The sequence below is a fragment of the Populus alba genome, chromosome 5, assembly GCF_005239225.2.
Source record: "Populus alba chromosome 5, ASM523922v2, whole genome shotgun sequence".
Classification (NCBI taxonomy): domain Eukaryota; kingdom Viridiplantae; phylum Streptophyta; class Magnoliopsida; order Malpighiales; family Salicaceae; genus Populus; species Populus alba.
In genome coordinates, this window is record NC_133288.1 from 4,723,607 (window position 1) to 4,738,087 (window position 14,481).

General features: G+C 32.8%; 1 protein-coding gene and 1 pseudogene across 8 annotated transcripts; one reads left to right on the forward strand and one right to left on the reverse strand.

The window, feature by feature from the left end:
- The first annotated feature begins 6,521 nt into the window (after nucleotides 1-6,521).
- On the forward strand, nucleotides 6,522-12,782 carry LOC118030413 (nuclear intron maturase 4, mitochondrial). 8 transcript variants are annotated; one of them, XM_073409179.1, is made up of 6 exons: nucleotides 6,522-6,554; nucleotides 6,767-6,883; nucleotides 7,327-9,880; nucleotides 10,137-10,236; nucleotides 11,109-11,171; nucleotides 12,591-12,729. In XM_073409179.1, exons 2-3 carry the CDS (start codon nucleotides 6,775-6,777, stop codon nucleotides 9,627-9,629), a joined length of 2,412 nt encoding a protein of 803 aa, XP_073265280.1. In that variant the 5' UTR covers nucleotides 6,522-6,554; nucleotides 6,767-6,774; the 3' UTR covers nucleotides 9,630-9,880; nucleotides 10,137-10,236; nucleotides 11,109-11,171; nucleotides 12,591-12,729. The 8 variants fall into 8 exon arrangements, with proteins under 8 accessions (XP_073265280.1, XP_034890426.1, XP_034890403.1 ...); XM_035034535.2 differs by having other exon boundaries at nucleotides 6,523-6,554; nucleotides 6,726-6,883; nucleotides 12,651-12,782; XM_035034512.2 differs by having other exon boundaries at nucleotides 6,523-6,554; nucleotides 6,726-6,883.
- Nucleotides 12,414-13,881, reverse strand: LOC118031875 (cation/H(+) antiporter 15-like; annotated as a pseudogene).
- Nucleotides 13,882-14,481: the final 600 nt, after the last annotated feature.

Sequence of the window (14,481 nt, forward strand, 5' to 3'; positions counted from 1 at the left end):
AAATAATAGATGTAGAAAAGAAGTTGTTGAAATCCAACATATCACGAACTTATGAGTTAGGTTATCTATGAGCTGTTAAACCTCTTTTCAACGGACATCATTTTGCATGTGAGTTTCTACAAAAAGCTCCATTGGTCTTGGTTTACATCCAAGAATCATAATCTGCAAGAGAAAATTGTTGTTAGTTAAACATATTCATATGAAATAACAATTTTTTTAAAAATGGATGTAATAAAAAAAAATATTATCATTCACTTCGCATGCGAAAATGAATGAAATGGATCTGCTAGTGCGCTTGTTAATGGAACTATAAATCTTATGATATTGCATAAAAACCACTGAATAACTTGAAAGAAGGAACTTAAATGGGGTTAGGTTGAAGGAAGTGGGTTTGAAGTGTGGTAGAAATATTATACTATAGTTGTCGCATGTGTTCGATGTTGCAACAATCATCCTCCCGGATCAAGATTACTGGGAAAGATATGGGTGGAAAGGACAATAAATTCTTGTTCTTTATTAATAATAATAATAATAAAAAATGAGATTTGCCACCTAATATTTTGGTCACTAGAAACCCTAATTGATCTTAGAGTCTAAGTAAGGGGACTGATTGTATAAATGAAATATATTAACACCCCTAGTAAGCCTTACCAGAAATAAAATTTATTATTTATTTGTCTGATTTAAACTAAGGTAATGTTGTATTTTCTAACCATTGGTCTTTATAGGGTTTAAGAAAAGTTCTCCTAAATAAGAAGATTCTTATCTTATTAGATTAAAACATAATCATTCTAATGTAAAACATAAAAAATAAAATGAACTGTCTTTTTTTTATTATTATTTATTTAATATCAAGAATACATCCTATATATAAGTTCATAATAATGTATATTAAAAGAAACAAAATATTTTTTTTTTTTTGTGTTTAGGAAATATAGTTTAAGTTCTAATGGATAATCATAAACTAGTTTTGATACCCTTTGATTAATTCTTGTTTTTTTTCAAAGCATGATAAAAAAATGCATATATATATGAAAATTTTAGAATTTTGGCCATATACACCTTTAAAAATATTTATTTTTTATTTTTTTTAGGTTTTGTTTGACAAAAAAAACTCATTTCTCTTCGTAATAAAAACAATCAAAATAGGCCTAAGAGGATTTTTTTTCAAACACACCTCTAAACTAAAAAAAAAAAAAACCTTTTAAAAAAACATGGCAAACAAAACAAGGTCTTAAACCCCTTGACCTGATTTTGACATGATCACGTTAACCTGAAATTTTTTGTTTGACTATAAACTGAACAAAAAATCATGGTTTGACCCAAAACAAAACCAAAGTAAAAAAATAGATTAAACACCAAAAAACTACAAAAAATCAAAATTCTTGAACAAAAATGATCAAACATAAATTAAAGAACACCAAGAACACATAATTATGTGCATGTCTGAATTCAATTTTTATCAAATATCTTCCCCTCATAATTTTAATTTTTCATTAAAAGATATCTAGAATGAGAAAATATTGACAAGTTCTCACTCGTAGGCATTTTCCACCGTTGCCATACCTTGGCATGCTGTTTATTTTTGTTCTCACGTGAGGCTTGAAATAATATGAGATAAATGTTGAGATAATACAATATAAGCCTCATATATTGAAGCCTCAACATGCACCTTGTTTTTTTTTTACTTTTCTCTTAATGTTGAACAAGTATTGACGTGGAATTAAATGAACGTTTTGAATTTTTAGAAAAAGAAGAAGACGATAGAAATTTAATTACGATGCATACGTAATCATTAACCTTTTGAATTGATGCATCCATCTATACTGGACAGGGTTTCCAGCTTTTACCTCAAACGGTAAATGTATGAGTAGATGCTCTATTGAGTCAAAAAATAAAAGGGATATCATCTCAAGTTTGCAGATTGTTTGGACAATATCCATTTTAAGCCTCTCAATGCATTGTGTATGCAACTTATTAAAGCATATGTCTATAAAAAAATGATTGATTTTTGTGAATGCATCTCATATCTATTATGACAATAAATCCTGACAAGCAAGTAAAATGAGTGTTTGCATAAATATATGACACTTATAACTCTTCATTTCATGCAATCTACAATTCTCCAAATTCACCAATCTAGATATGTTTGAAACATGTTCATCAAGAAAACATAGACTCCTAAACCATTGGTATACAAATGATTATGCAGTCTTGTCTAAGGAGAAGCTAGGCTTTACGACTCGTGACTCATCATAAACCAAATTTATATTTTTACTATAACAAAACAAAGGTACATCGATTCTATCTTTCATGTCCATAATCATGTTAAAAATATTTTCAAACATGTTCTTTTCAATATGCATGTCATGAAGATTATGGCAAAAGATATTGATCTTTCAATAAGAAAACTCCTATAAAATACTTTACTTTATCTAATTATGGTTCACACCAAAACTAGGAAACTTCTATTTACTAGATTGAAAACTAAACACAATATTATCGTTCTGTAACACCAAGCCATATAATTCTTCACCTGATAATGACTTTACCAACAAATAAGCCAATTTTGTTCCTTTTGTACTTATGATTTGTTAGCAAGAATCGACGGTGGCAATAAAAAAAAAAAATGATTTATCACTATTTGTTGATGTGAAGGCCTTACCATCTTTCATATAGTATGGACATACTAATTTTCTAACTAGAAACTATTCCAAACACGTGAAAATCATTAATAATCTACATCCAAGCTATATTCATTTGAAAATTTATTTCCTCAAAACATCATAAGTCAAAGTTCTAGATGACCACAACTGCTTCAACTATCAATCAACAGTCGAAAATAAACATTTATATTCTGATCTGGATTATTAGAATCGGGTATGGTTGTAGAGAAAAACATGAACTCCAGTCTTATACACATCCTTGATGGCAAGTTCTAAACCATGATTATCACTGTCCAATAAGAATAAAGAGCAATAAATGACCCAATTTGATTGAATTTGTCTATACATAACCCTAGATATGTGTTTCTTAATTTCATTGGAAACTGAGGATACATCATATTAAAATATTTTCAGGCTTCACCATTGGATGAGTGCCTCATAACTACATCCATCACATCATGTAAATGATATCATGTCACGTGCTCAACAGTCTTTGGAGACATGAATAACCTTTGCAGTCTAGGAATGATTGAGAAGTATCTAAGTTTTCTATACGTACCAAGAGTCCTTCCCCTGCTAGTTCCAGATTTATAATGAGCATTCTATGTTCTACACTCGATTAAGTCTTTATGTTTAAGGTAGTACAATATGCAGAAATTTAGACACATGTTAATTTTATGGTACCTTAGGCCGATGAGTTTCATCATAAATTTAACAACATAAAAGTTCTCTTTTGGGCTATTCATTTGAGGTAAAATTCTTCTCGTTCTATTTGAAAATTTTATCTTAATCGGCATCACTTGCCCTTTATTTGACTTAATAATGAACATTTATGCAACAACCAATGATTTATTGTGATTTGTGCACTCATCCCATATTGATCAAAATATTTTAAAAGACAAAAAACTTGGCTACTTTTGCCTATGGTTCTTCATCTATGATTCAACATTCATATACATAACCTTGATTCATTCTCATCGCATCCATAATCATATTTGTATAAGGATTAATATTGTCATCTATAACTCCGTTCATGTTGCTAGAATTAAAAGTTGACCTAACCATTCTTTCTATTATGGTCTCGTAAGGAACATATGGTTCTACATGTGCAAACCAACACAAGTTTTCTTTATAAACCATTTTTATAGAAGATACTTCATTACAACATCTCGATCAAGAAACTTTTTTATTTTTACACCTCTTACATAGACATCTAATATTTCTTGGATTAGATACTGCGTAATTAATAAAACCCTCATTCCTATTACAATAATCCATCTGACGCAACCTTTCGGGTGAATCTCGATACACATATGAATGATTATTCATTAATTATATTAAACTTAGATATAATATTGATGACACCATGTATTAATTAATTATATAAACTAAATAAATTAGTTAACATTGGTTTAACTCAAACTTACTTAATCTATTTTAATAATACTATTAAATCATTATTAATTATCTACATAAATTTAAATTCCTACACGTTTACTAAAATTTTCAACTCAACAATAAAATTAACAAAATATAAAACGTAACCATTAAATAAGCCATAATTTATTTCATCACAAAACACCTAATTTACAAATTCAAAATAAATTTCATCAAATTACAAACAAATATAATTTTTTAAATCTCAAACGAACCCTAAAATATACAAATTATACATTCACATGATAAATTTCTAAGGGAAAAAAACTATAAAATAAGTAAACACACAAACAAATTACATATACTATAAGAATATGCAATAAAAACTAACATTTTAAAATTGAGTTGGAACAAAAAATGGATAGTTTTTCTTACTTAATATAGGGAATCCTAAAAAAAATTGAATTAAAACAAAGATCTTGATAGACTGAGTGTTGGGTGGCCGAATTTATAAGGGTTCTACTATTTTTTGCAAAGAGCTTATGGAGAGAGAGAGAAAAAATAAAATAGTAGAATAAATTATAATTTAAATATTACTGATAAATTTAGAAACAAATTTTACCAACAACTCTTCCTTTGCCTTGTTTTAATTATTAAGCCCATTATTCCCTCTTTTAAGAAAACAAAATTATATTAACCTTGAAGGGTGTAACTCAACTAGTCAGGTTTTAGGTTTGCTCTCTAAAAATCACCAGATCAAGTCTTACAAACCTCAGTGTCACTGAAGACTTATATGATCGTTAACTTCAAAGCTCATGGGATCAGTCGAGGTACGCGCAAGTTGACCCAAATACTCAAGTTAATAAAAAAAAAAAACAAGAAAAAAGAAAACAAAATTATCTTACCCAAATCTGTGAGAGAAATTTGAAGGTATAAGTTGCATACTTGTGTCGGTTATAGCAAGAAAGAGACGGACACCAATAAGACAAAACAAAGTGTTAAATGAAACTTTAAAACTAGAAAATTATTTTTGAAGAAAATTTGTCCTTTGAACGCTAGCTTGTCTGCTATTTGAACAATTCAACTGCAACTAGTTGTCTAAATTAAATTATTGTTTAGTGTAGTAAGAGGCTAGTCAAAGATCAAAAGAAGACATAAAAATTGGATTAAAAAAAATCAGAATTTTTAAACTCGATCCTACATCAATTCAGGAGAAAATCTAGATTATGTGACCTGTCAACCCAAAATGACCCCCCAAAAATAAAAAAAAAAAAAAAAAATATATATATATATATATATAGATTTTGATAAAAAAATAATAATTAATGGTTTGTAAGTGGGTTTTTGATACGGTCAACCCGGAATTTTTTTACCAATCACCAAGTTTTTTCATTTTTTTTTTTTTTATAAACCCAGTTTGGTTCTGGTCTCGGGCCAAATAAGTTATAGGTTGACCCACTAGGTTAGCACAAACTTTATTTTTTTAGATTAATGTGAGTATTTGGGTTAGCTTGCGCACACCTTGACTAATCCCATGAGTACTGAAGTTAACGACCATATAAACCTCCAATGGTCATAAGATTGTAAGACTCAAATTGGTGAACCTCTTGAAAAACAAACTTATAATCTGATCAGTTGAGCTACAACTCTCAAAATTAGGCTAACACAAGTTTTTAAACTATAGTATCAATCATAACTTCTTTGTTTGGAAGAAAAAAAAACTTATTAGTTGCATTTTTAATATACAACATTAATTAAATTCACTTGTATAAACTTGAAAAGATCTACAATTATAGTTTTCTTAAAAATAAATTAAGCAATTATATAAAAAAATTCAAAGATATTTTTTCTTATAAAGCAAGGTTAAAAAAAATGAACTTTAAGCACTGTATCAACATTAAAGTTTAGTATATTGGTTAAGATAGTAGAAATAGTTTTATGTTATAACATTTTCATCTATATATTTTACAAATTAACATGTCACACCCCACGAAGAACCCAAGATGTCATATGGGTGACCTAATCTTCTTGTGCTTAGAATCAATTTTGAATTGTAAAAGCAAACAATCATGATAGTGAATTTTACCAGAAACTTTTTCCCCGAAAAGAACCAGTCAATATCGCTCGAGTTGTGGTTTTTCAGCTATAATTACTTATGCCACTACATGAGAAAGTGTTTGTTAAGAGAATTAATTATTCATGGAATCAAATTACTTAGTGTTCGTTAATAAATTAAAATTTTAATTATTTTAATATATTGATGTTAAAAATAAAATTTAAAAAATAAAATAAAAATTATTTTGATATTTTTTTAAAAATATCTACCATAATTTTAAATAAAAACTTATCCATTGATTCTTTTTCCAGCAAAAACTTGGATCTCTAAAAACAAAGGGCTCAAGCCCAGTAAATACAGCCCATCAGAAGCCTATATATTTCCAGTCTCCTACTAAAAGACCTTTTTCTTTTTTCTCATTTGGGCCGCTAAAGTACTAGTTTAAATCTCGTTAGGTAATTTTTCTTCCCGGGTTATTAACATTGTAGGCAACATGTTTGATAAAATGTTTCTGTAAGAATTTGACACTTGCTGCTCATCAGTTCATATTTTTGTATGCTTTTATAGTTAGTTTGAACTAACTACTTCTTATATTTTCACTTGAATGTTGAAATTTATTGTTGCAGCACATGAGGAGTTGATAAGTTTTTGTGATTGTGAGTGATAGTTACAAAAATGTGGCTTGTTGGGTTGCCAAGAATTTGCAAAGGAAGATTGTCCAGAAGCAGAATATTGCAAAACATGAATACTGTTAGGGTCAAGTTATTTGGCATTTCTTATATGGGTAAGCTCTTAAAATCTACTCTTTTAATTGATGTGCAAGGCTATTGTTTGTTGAATGATTTGTAATACACTTGCTGGCTCTTGTTGATTTTGTTTGATTAAAGACTCAGATTTTTTTTAGAATGGTTGTGATAATTTTGGATTTAAATATAGTAGAAAAATAATAGGTAAAGGGGTTTTTCTCTTTTCTTACACACACGCGCGCGCGCACACACATATTCATTGTCCCGTTATACTCAAGCAAGAATAATGTAGTTGGCTATGAAAAGTATCATTTTTAGTTGCACTTCACATATTTTCCATTGGCCAAAATTAACAGGGATTGTTGTTGAATGTTGTATGTAACATGAAAGATAAATTGGCGGGCTTTCTATTGTCTTATTGTGTCCTTCATAGTTGCTCATAAAGTTTTAGTTTGTTAATTTGTTGTATTTATTGAAACAGGAAGACCCTTACAAAGATCCAAAGCTTGTGCAGACTATTCTACTCTTGCAGAAGTTAATGATAACATTGATAACGGTACTGGAAAAATGACATTAGCCAAGGACTTGGCATTTGTTGTTGAGGAATCCTCCAAAGCTGATGAGAGAAGAGCGAAGAGTCGAATGGAGCTTAAGAGGTCTCTTGAACTTCGTATAAAAAAGAGGGTGAAGGAGCAATATTTTAATGGAAAATTTATAGATCTAATGACAAAAGTGATTGCAAATCAAGAAACCCTTCATGATGCTTATAATTGTATTCGGATCAATGCGAATGTCGATATAGCATTAGATAATGATAACATATCTTTTGAATGCATGGAAAAAGAGCTCTCCGGTGGATGTTTTGATGTTGGTGGAAATACTTTCTCTATTGCAACAAAGGGTGCAAGAGATGAAATCCTTGTCCTTCCAAAGTTAAAGTTGAAAGTTGTTCAAGAGGCTATTAGAATAGTTTTGGAAGTTGTTTATAGGCCCTACTTTTCCAAAATATCCCATGGTTGCCGAAGTGGACGGGGTCATCATTCAGCATTAAAGTACATCAGCAAAGATATCTCCAACCCTGACTGGTGGTTTACACTGATCATAAGCAGAAAGCTTGATGCCTGCATCCTTAATAAACTCATCTCCATAATGGGTGAAAAAATACAAGACCCCTGCTTATTTGATATTATCCAAGGCATGTTTGATGCCCAGGTACTCAATATGGAATTTGGGGGTTACCTAAAAGGCCATGGTCTTCCGCAGGAGGGAGTGTTGTCTCCTATATTAATGAACATATACCTTGATGTTTTTGACCATGAATTGCACAGACTTTCAATGAAATATGAAGCTTTGAATCCAGATGTCCACTTTGGTGGAGAGCAGCTCCACTCCAAGTTGCGCAGCTGGTTTAGGAGGCAGCTGAAAGGAAATGATATTAAAAACAGCAGTAAGGAGGGTTCAAGAATTCATTCTTGTCGCTTCATGGATGAGTTATTTTTTGCAGTTTCTGGATCCAAAGATGTTGCAATTGATTTCAAGTCGGATGTTGTAAATTACTTGCACAATTGCTTGCACTTGGATGTTGATAGTGAAGCAGAAATATTACCTAGTGCCGGACCTCAAGCAATTTGCTTTTTGGGCACTTTGATTAGAAGAACTGTGAAAGAAAGTCCAGCTATAAGGGCTGCCCACAAGTTAAAAGAGAAAGTCAAGCTGTTTGCTTCACAGAAACAAGAGGCTTGGGATGTTGGGACAGTTAGGATTGGGAAGAAATGGTTAGCTCATGGTTTGAGAAAGGTTAAAGAGTCAGAGATCAAACATTTAGCTGATAGCAGCTCTCTTTTGAACCAAATTTCCTGTTTCCGCAAAGCTGGAATGGAAACTGATCATTGGTACAAGTTCCTACTTAAAGTATGGATGAAAGACATTAAAACCAAAGCAGCAGAGAGTGAGGAGTTTGTTTTGTCCAAGTATGTTGCTGAACTGGCTGTTCCACAAGAACTAAGAGAATCCTTTTATGAATTTCAGAAGCGTGCAGAGGAATATGTTAAATCTGAGACTGCAATGACTCTTGCTCTTTTGCCAAAATCTAGCTCCTCCTCTGAAACCATTACTGAGATCATTGCTCCTGTTAATGCCATTAAGAAGCGTTTGTTACGATATGGATTGACCTCTTCCCAAGGTCACTCCCGTGTCATTACTCAACTAGTTTTACAAGATGACATCCAGATCATTGATTGGTTTTCGGGTATTGTTTGTCGTTGGCTTAGGTGGTTTAGTGATTACCAGAACTTTGCTGAGTTAAAGCTCATAATTAGGAATCAAGTTAGGAAATCTTGCATTCGGACTTTAGCAGCAAAGTACCGAGTTCATGAAAGTGCAATAGAGAAACGTTTTGATTTAGAACTGAGCAGGATCCCTTCCACCCAAGAGGAAGAACAAGAGATGGAACATGAGAAGTCTCCCTCTCTAGCTTTTGATAATGATGAGGCACTGATGTATGGAATTTCTTATAGCGGCTTATGTTTACTGTCATTAACAAGAATGGTGAGTCAGTCACGGCCTTGCAGCTGTTTTGTTATGGGGTGTCCAGCTGCAGCACCAAGTGTTTATACCATTCATGTGATGGAAAGACAGAAGTTCCCTGGATGGAAGACAGGATTTTCAACTTGTATTCATCCCAGCTTGAATAAAAGGCGAATTGGATTGTGTAAACAGCATCTAAGGGATTTATATGTGGGTCAAATATCCCTTCAATCCATTGATTTTAGTTCATGGAAATGAAGATGTTCACTGCAATGAACAGAATAAGGTATAAAAATGATAGATGTCTGGCCATTAACTATCATTTTCAAGAAACCAGCGAAGCTGGCATCAAGGCTTTAAGGCCCAACATTAAGAACCTCCTAAGGCATGCTTTTTGAAGAGCCACATGTAATCATGTTTTGAACATGCAGAAAGTGCTGGAAGCCAAAGAAGATTCCTACTCTTTGTACAAAGGAGGGCGTGGTATAGGGATAAGCATCAACATAGCTGTAAGTTTGTGATATTGGTGTGTGTGTGTGGGCACATACATAGCACTCTAAAGAGTACCTGAGAGCAGGATCTTTATATGTCAGTAGTAAAATTAGCTTTTCTATGCTGACAAATGTTAACATGCTTAGCAGCTGTTTTAAAATCTTATGCTAGTACTAAGGGTGGAATTCTAACAATGTTTTCTGCATTTAGCAGTTCATATTCTCCATTCATCAGAATGAAATTCTAATCATACCTGTTTGGATGGTCTTGAAGGTTCGGGATTGGCTGTTCCTTCAAAGTCACAAGTTTTCTTTCTATATCAGTAGAATGGACACCCTAAGCTGCTAAAACTGAAGAAAAATTGAAACCTGAGGTAGAACATGCAACTTTTCATCTTCTTGTCCTGTCCAATGCATGTTGAGTTGTGGCTTAAATTGGTGAGTTTGTTTAGGTTAGATTGGTAATTGCATGGTGTGATGTCTTAAACAAGAATGGAATGTGTTGACACATTGTGTTTAGGAAAAGGACTTTTCTTGTTGAAGTTGGACTTGGAAGTATTTTTTTTCTAATGAAAGAAAGATTCTTTTTCTAATGAAAAATATTTTTTGGTAGTATAAATAGCATGTGTAGTGGCTAGTTTATGTGTGTCTCCGATGTTGATGGTGTGTGGTGGCAACCAAAAGAATTAGTGCAGTAGGCAAAGTATTTAGCCAAAAAGAATTCGTGTGGTATTTTTTTCTTGGAGTGATTTCTTGGGTGTAACCGTGCTTTGGTAGTGAGATGTTTGTGTGTGTGTGGTTAATATTTGTTTGTAAATCCTGTATTTGACAGTGAAGTTTTGTGGAGTAGGCTTTGCCGAACCATGTAATATTTCATATCCCTTTTATTTGTGCTATTACTTGGTTTGCGTGGATTTTTAACAACAGGCTTTCACGGAACCCTGGCATGGAGCTAATTTTAAGCATATTTTTATAAAAACAGTTATGTTTATACTACATTCAGTCATACTTCTCATTGTGGTATGCTGTCGAAGGCTGGTAGAGTTATAAACTGAAAGATAGTTGGAATTGGAGCAATCTGTTTTAACTCATCTGAAAATATCTTATATTTATAGGCTGCAGAATCTTGTCAATGCTAGCATTTCCATATTCCTTCATCTGCTCATCTTTTGAATGTTGTTTGTTGATATTTTATTCCATTCCTTTCTTGAACGTACAAATAAAAGATTTTCCTTTTTTGGTGCAGGGGTGGCTGTTTTCAGTGTCCCTGCTTTGAAAGATCAAACTGTGAGGATGATGAAGCTTAAAGGTAATTGAACAAAACTAGTGCTTCCTAAAACTGACATGTCTTATGATTAATCACTGCATTTGCTGTTGCTTGGAAGTTGGCCTGACCTGAAGTGACTGAGAAAAACCCAAGTTCAACACAAGAATATGACTTGAAAATGAAGTAACTAATAAAAGATTACAGGTTAAAATAAAGACATTAGACAATAACATGATGAAACAGGATTTTTAACATCAGCATAACTAGCAAACACCAAATTGCCTCCCAGTGAGGGCACAATACATCTGCACATAAGTGTTTGCACACAGATTTCAAGAAGCATGCCCGTGCCTAATATTTTTTATGAAAATTCAAACTTTGTTTTTTTCTGAAGTTCGCATTTGCTTGACTTTTGATCTTCTATTTCCTCTTTGCCCTCAATTCAGTGCCTGCTGAGATATACAAAACAATGGAGCATTGTTGGCTAAAGGCAACAACTGTACTGTTGTGGTAAAGAAGCTACAGATTATACTCCAGTCCAACAAAAGAGCAATTCTTGGCATATAAGAAGCCTTAGATTAACATTAGAGATAATTTTTTTTTGATGGACTGAATTATCCAAACCTAGCTATTTTACTGTGAAAGTTTGATCAACCAACTTGATATTAAAAGTTAGATTAATATTAGCCTATAACAAGTGATTTGGACTGTCAGGATTTGTAACTAAACAGCCACATTCACACATCCATTCTATTTGAAGTGTTACCAAAGGATTTAAAATAGCCAAAAAATTTCTGTCCATACCAGTTCCGTAAAAGATGATATCCACATAGAAAAGATGAGATTACTAGAGCTATGAGAAATTTGTGATTTTGAGATGCAATCTACCTCAAGCCTTCACACTTACTAGATGCAATTATGAGTTTTTCTCCTTAACAAACTCTCTGAAGAATTTTGTGCTACAAACAACTTCATGCAAAGGTCTTTATCAAACTATGTGCTAATAATTTAATGAGTGCCTACATGATTACTGTAAAACTCAATGGATGTGATCACATAAATCTCACTATTAAACCTTACTGTCGTGCTGCACTCATTTTAGGCTCATTTTCCAGCTTTTGCAATCTGTATAATGATTTGCTCTTAACCATTTCTTTAAACTTAATTCAAAATCAATTCATATGAGGCTGGAAAATCACAATTGTAACTTCCAATGTAATGAGAGAATAATTCCTATTGTAAGGAGTAAATAATTAGTTAATTAATATATATATATATATATATATATATATATATATATCTTGCTAAATGTTGGAGTTATAGCTAAGTACAAAAACTTTCAAACTATATCTGGCAGTGTTTGCAAACTATAATCCAGATTATATTTTCTCACTCTGTTTCCTTTAGAAAATATGACGCATTACTAAACATGTGGTGTTTGGGGTCATGTGTTGAACACAGGTTGCCCCATTGGCCTATTCACTATCTGCTTGCTGCTGAACTGTTCCTCTGGTTGAGCAGGGGCATGAGGTGTTCCTAACTCCCCTCCTTCTGGCTCTAACCCGGGACACTGTTGTACCACCAGAACCAAAACTGTTGCTGCAAAATCTGATGATGCTAGCAAATCCCCAATTGCACCAAGCTCTGTGCACTCACTCCAATCTGCAAGGCCCGCTGTAACTGGTGAAATCATCACATGTCCTCTACCCACTATGAACAAGTCGTGATGATTGTCCATTGACCTCATTGCTGCCACGTTTTCCTCACCATTGTTGACCACCTTCTCATTGTAACGTATGGACCCATCATGAGCAGTCTGGATCCTGAATTCATTAACATGTTCTTCATCAAGGTTCTTCTCTTTTTTTTTTCTCTGTTTCCACAGTGAGCATTCCAGAGTCATCAGGTTCTATTGCATCCTCACCTGGAATGAACCTCATCACAGTGAGCTTAATTGCTGGATGCTCAGACATCCTCCATGTTAGTGGCAGAAAATCAGCATGTCAATGGCAGATTCTTGGCAGAAATTGTTTGCTGTTTGTGAAAAGGGATGATAATTAAAACAACCAGTTTTTCCTCAGCCAAGTTACATGTCTTCATGCATGGTGGAATAAGAGGAAATGGTAGTCACACAGAAACACAATCTTCTTGCTATTCATAATTCTCGAATGCATTGATGATGTTTTCAGATTGAGCTTGGGTGCAGTTGAGGGCTGGGCGGCCAGATTTTCTTGTGTTATGGATTATAAGCATTGCTGAGGCGCGGCCAGTGAGTTCAACTAGGTGGACAACATAGACACACATGGGGGACCTTTTAGTTGGATGGGAGGCTTCCAAGAGGTTTGATTGTTGGGACGTTGAGATGAGTGTGCACACATACTAATACCCTAAACTCTGCATCTGGTTTTGACCTCTGAATTGTTCTCCATTTGTAAGGCAGGAACCTCCTCCCGGGCCTGTATATGATTGTTACAGTGGGCGTGATAATTGCAGTCATAATCACAGATACAATCACCATCATTGCAGATGACTCATCATCTAAGACCTGCAAGTCATCTGTGTTTTATCTCTGAATTCTTTTGTACATTTGCAAAACATAAGATTTGAGATGAGAAGTAAAGTTGCTGCATTTGATGAAGAGGCAAGTGAAAAAAAGAAAGAAAGCCTTTTGCTTTTGTCATGCATGTGAAAATGAGGAAAGAGTGGAAGATGGGATGGAGGGAAAGAGAAAGAAGAAGGTAGTACGGTTCATCTTCGATGGCAGCCCGCCCCATTTGGAGGCTCTCTTTCGAGGTGCTAAACCAAGTAGAAGAGAACTCTATTTTAAGTGCATTCCATATCAAGTCCTATACTTCTCTTGAATTATGAATTATGAATAAGATGACAAATCAAGGCATTTCAACTAGTTGAAGTTTTTCCAACTCTTGGCTTTGATGAAGGTTGAAACTGAATGATAACAAATACTTGGTTGTTTTTCAACTAGCAAGTAGAAAAAATGAAGGTGGTAATCTCATATTGGTATTAAAGGAAAGTGTCAAAAAAGGGTTATTAACTGGGTAACCTTATATTGGTATTAAAGGATAGATCTTTGACTATGGTTTAATTTTTTTCCTCTTTTTTTTTTTTAGTTTTATCGTGTATTTTAATTATTTATTATTTTTATATTTGATGTAATGTAAAATTATCCCTCAGCTTAAATTAAAATAAAAAATTAATAATTATGAAAATACAAAAATATTTTTTTATGTTTTTTTTTTACTTTTAAAAATATTTTAATCATTTTATTATGTAATTAAAAAGAAGAAAAATTTATTTTTTTTCTGATTAATTTGATAATAACAAATAAATTATA

Coding starts and splice junctions, on each gene's coding strand:
- LOC118030413 (XM_073409179.1), top strand. CDS start 6,775: ATGTGGCTTGTTGGGTTGCCAAGAATTTGCAAAGGAAGATTGTCCAGA. Junction 6,884..7,326: donor ATTTGGCATTTCTTATATGG/GTAAGCTCTTAA, acceptor TTATTGAAACAG/GAAGACCCTTACAAAGATCC.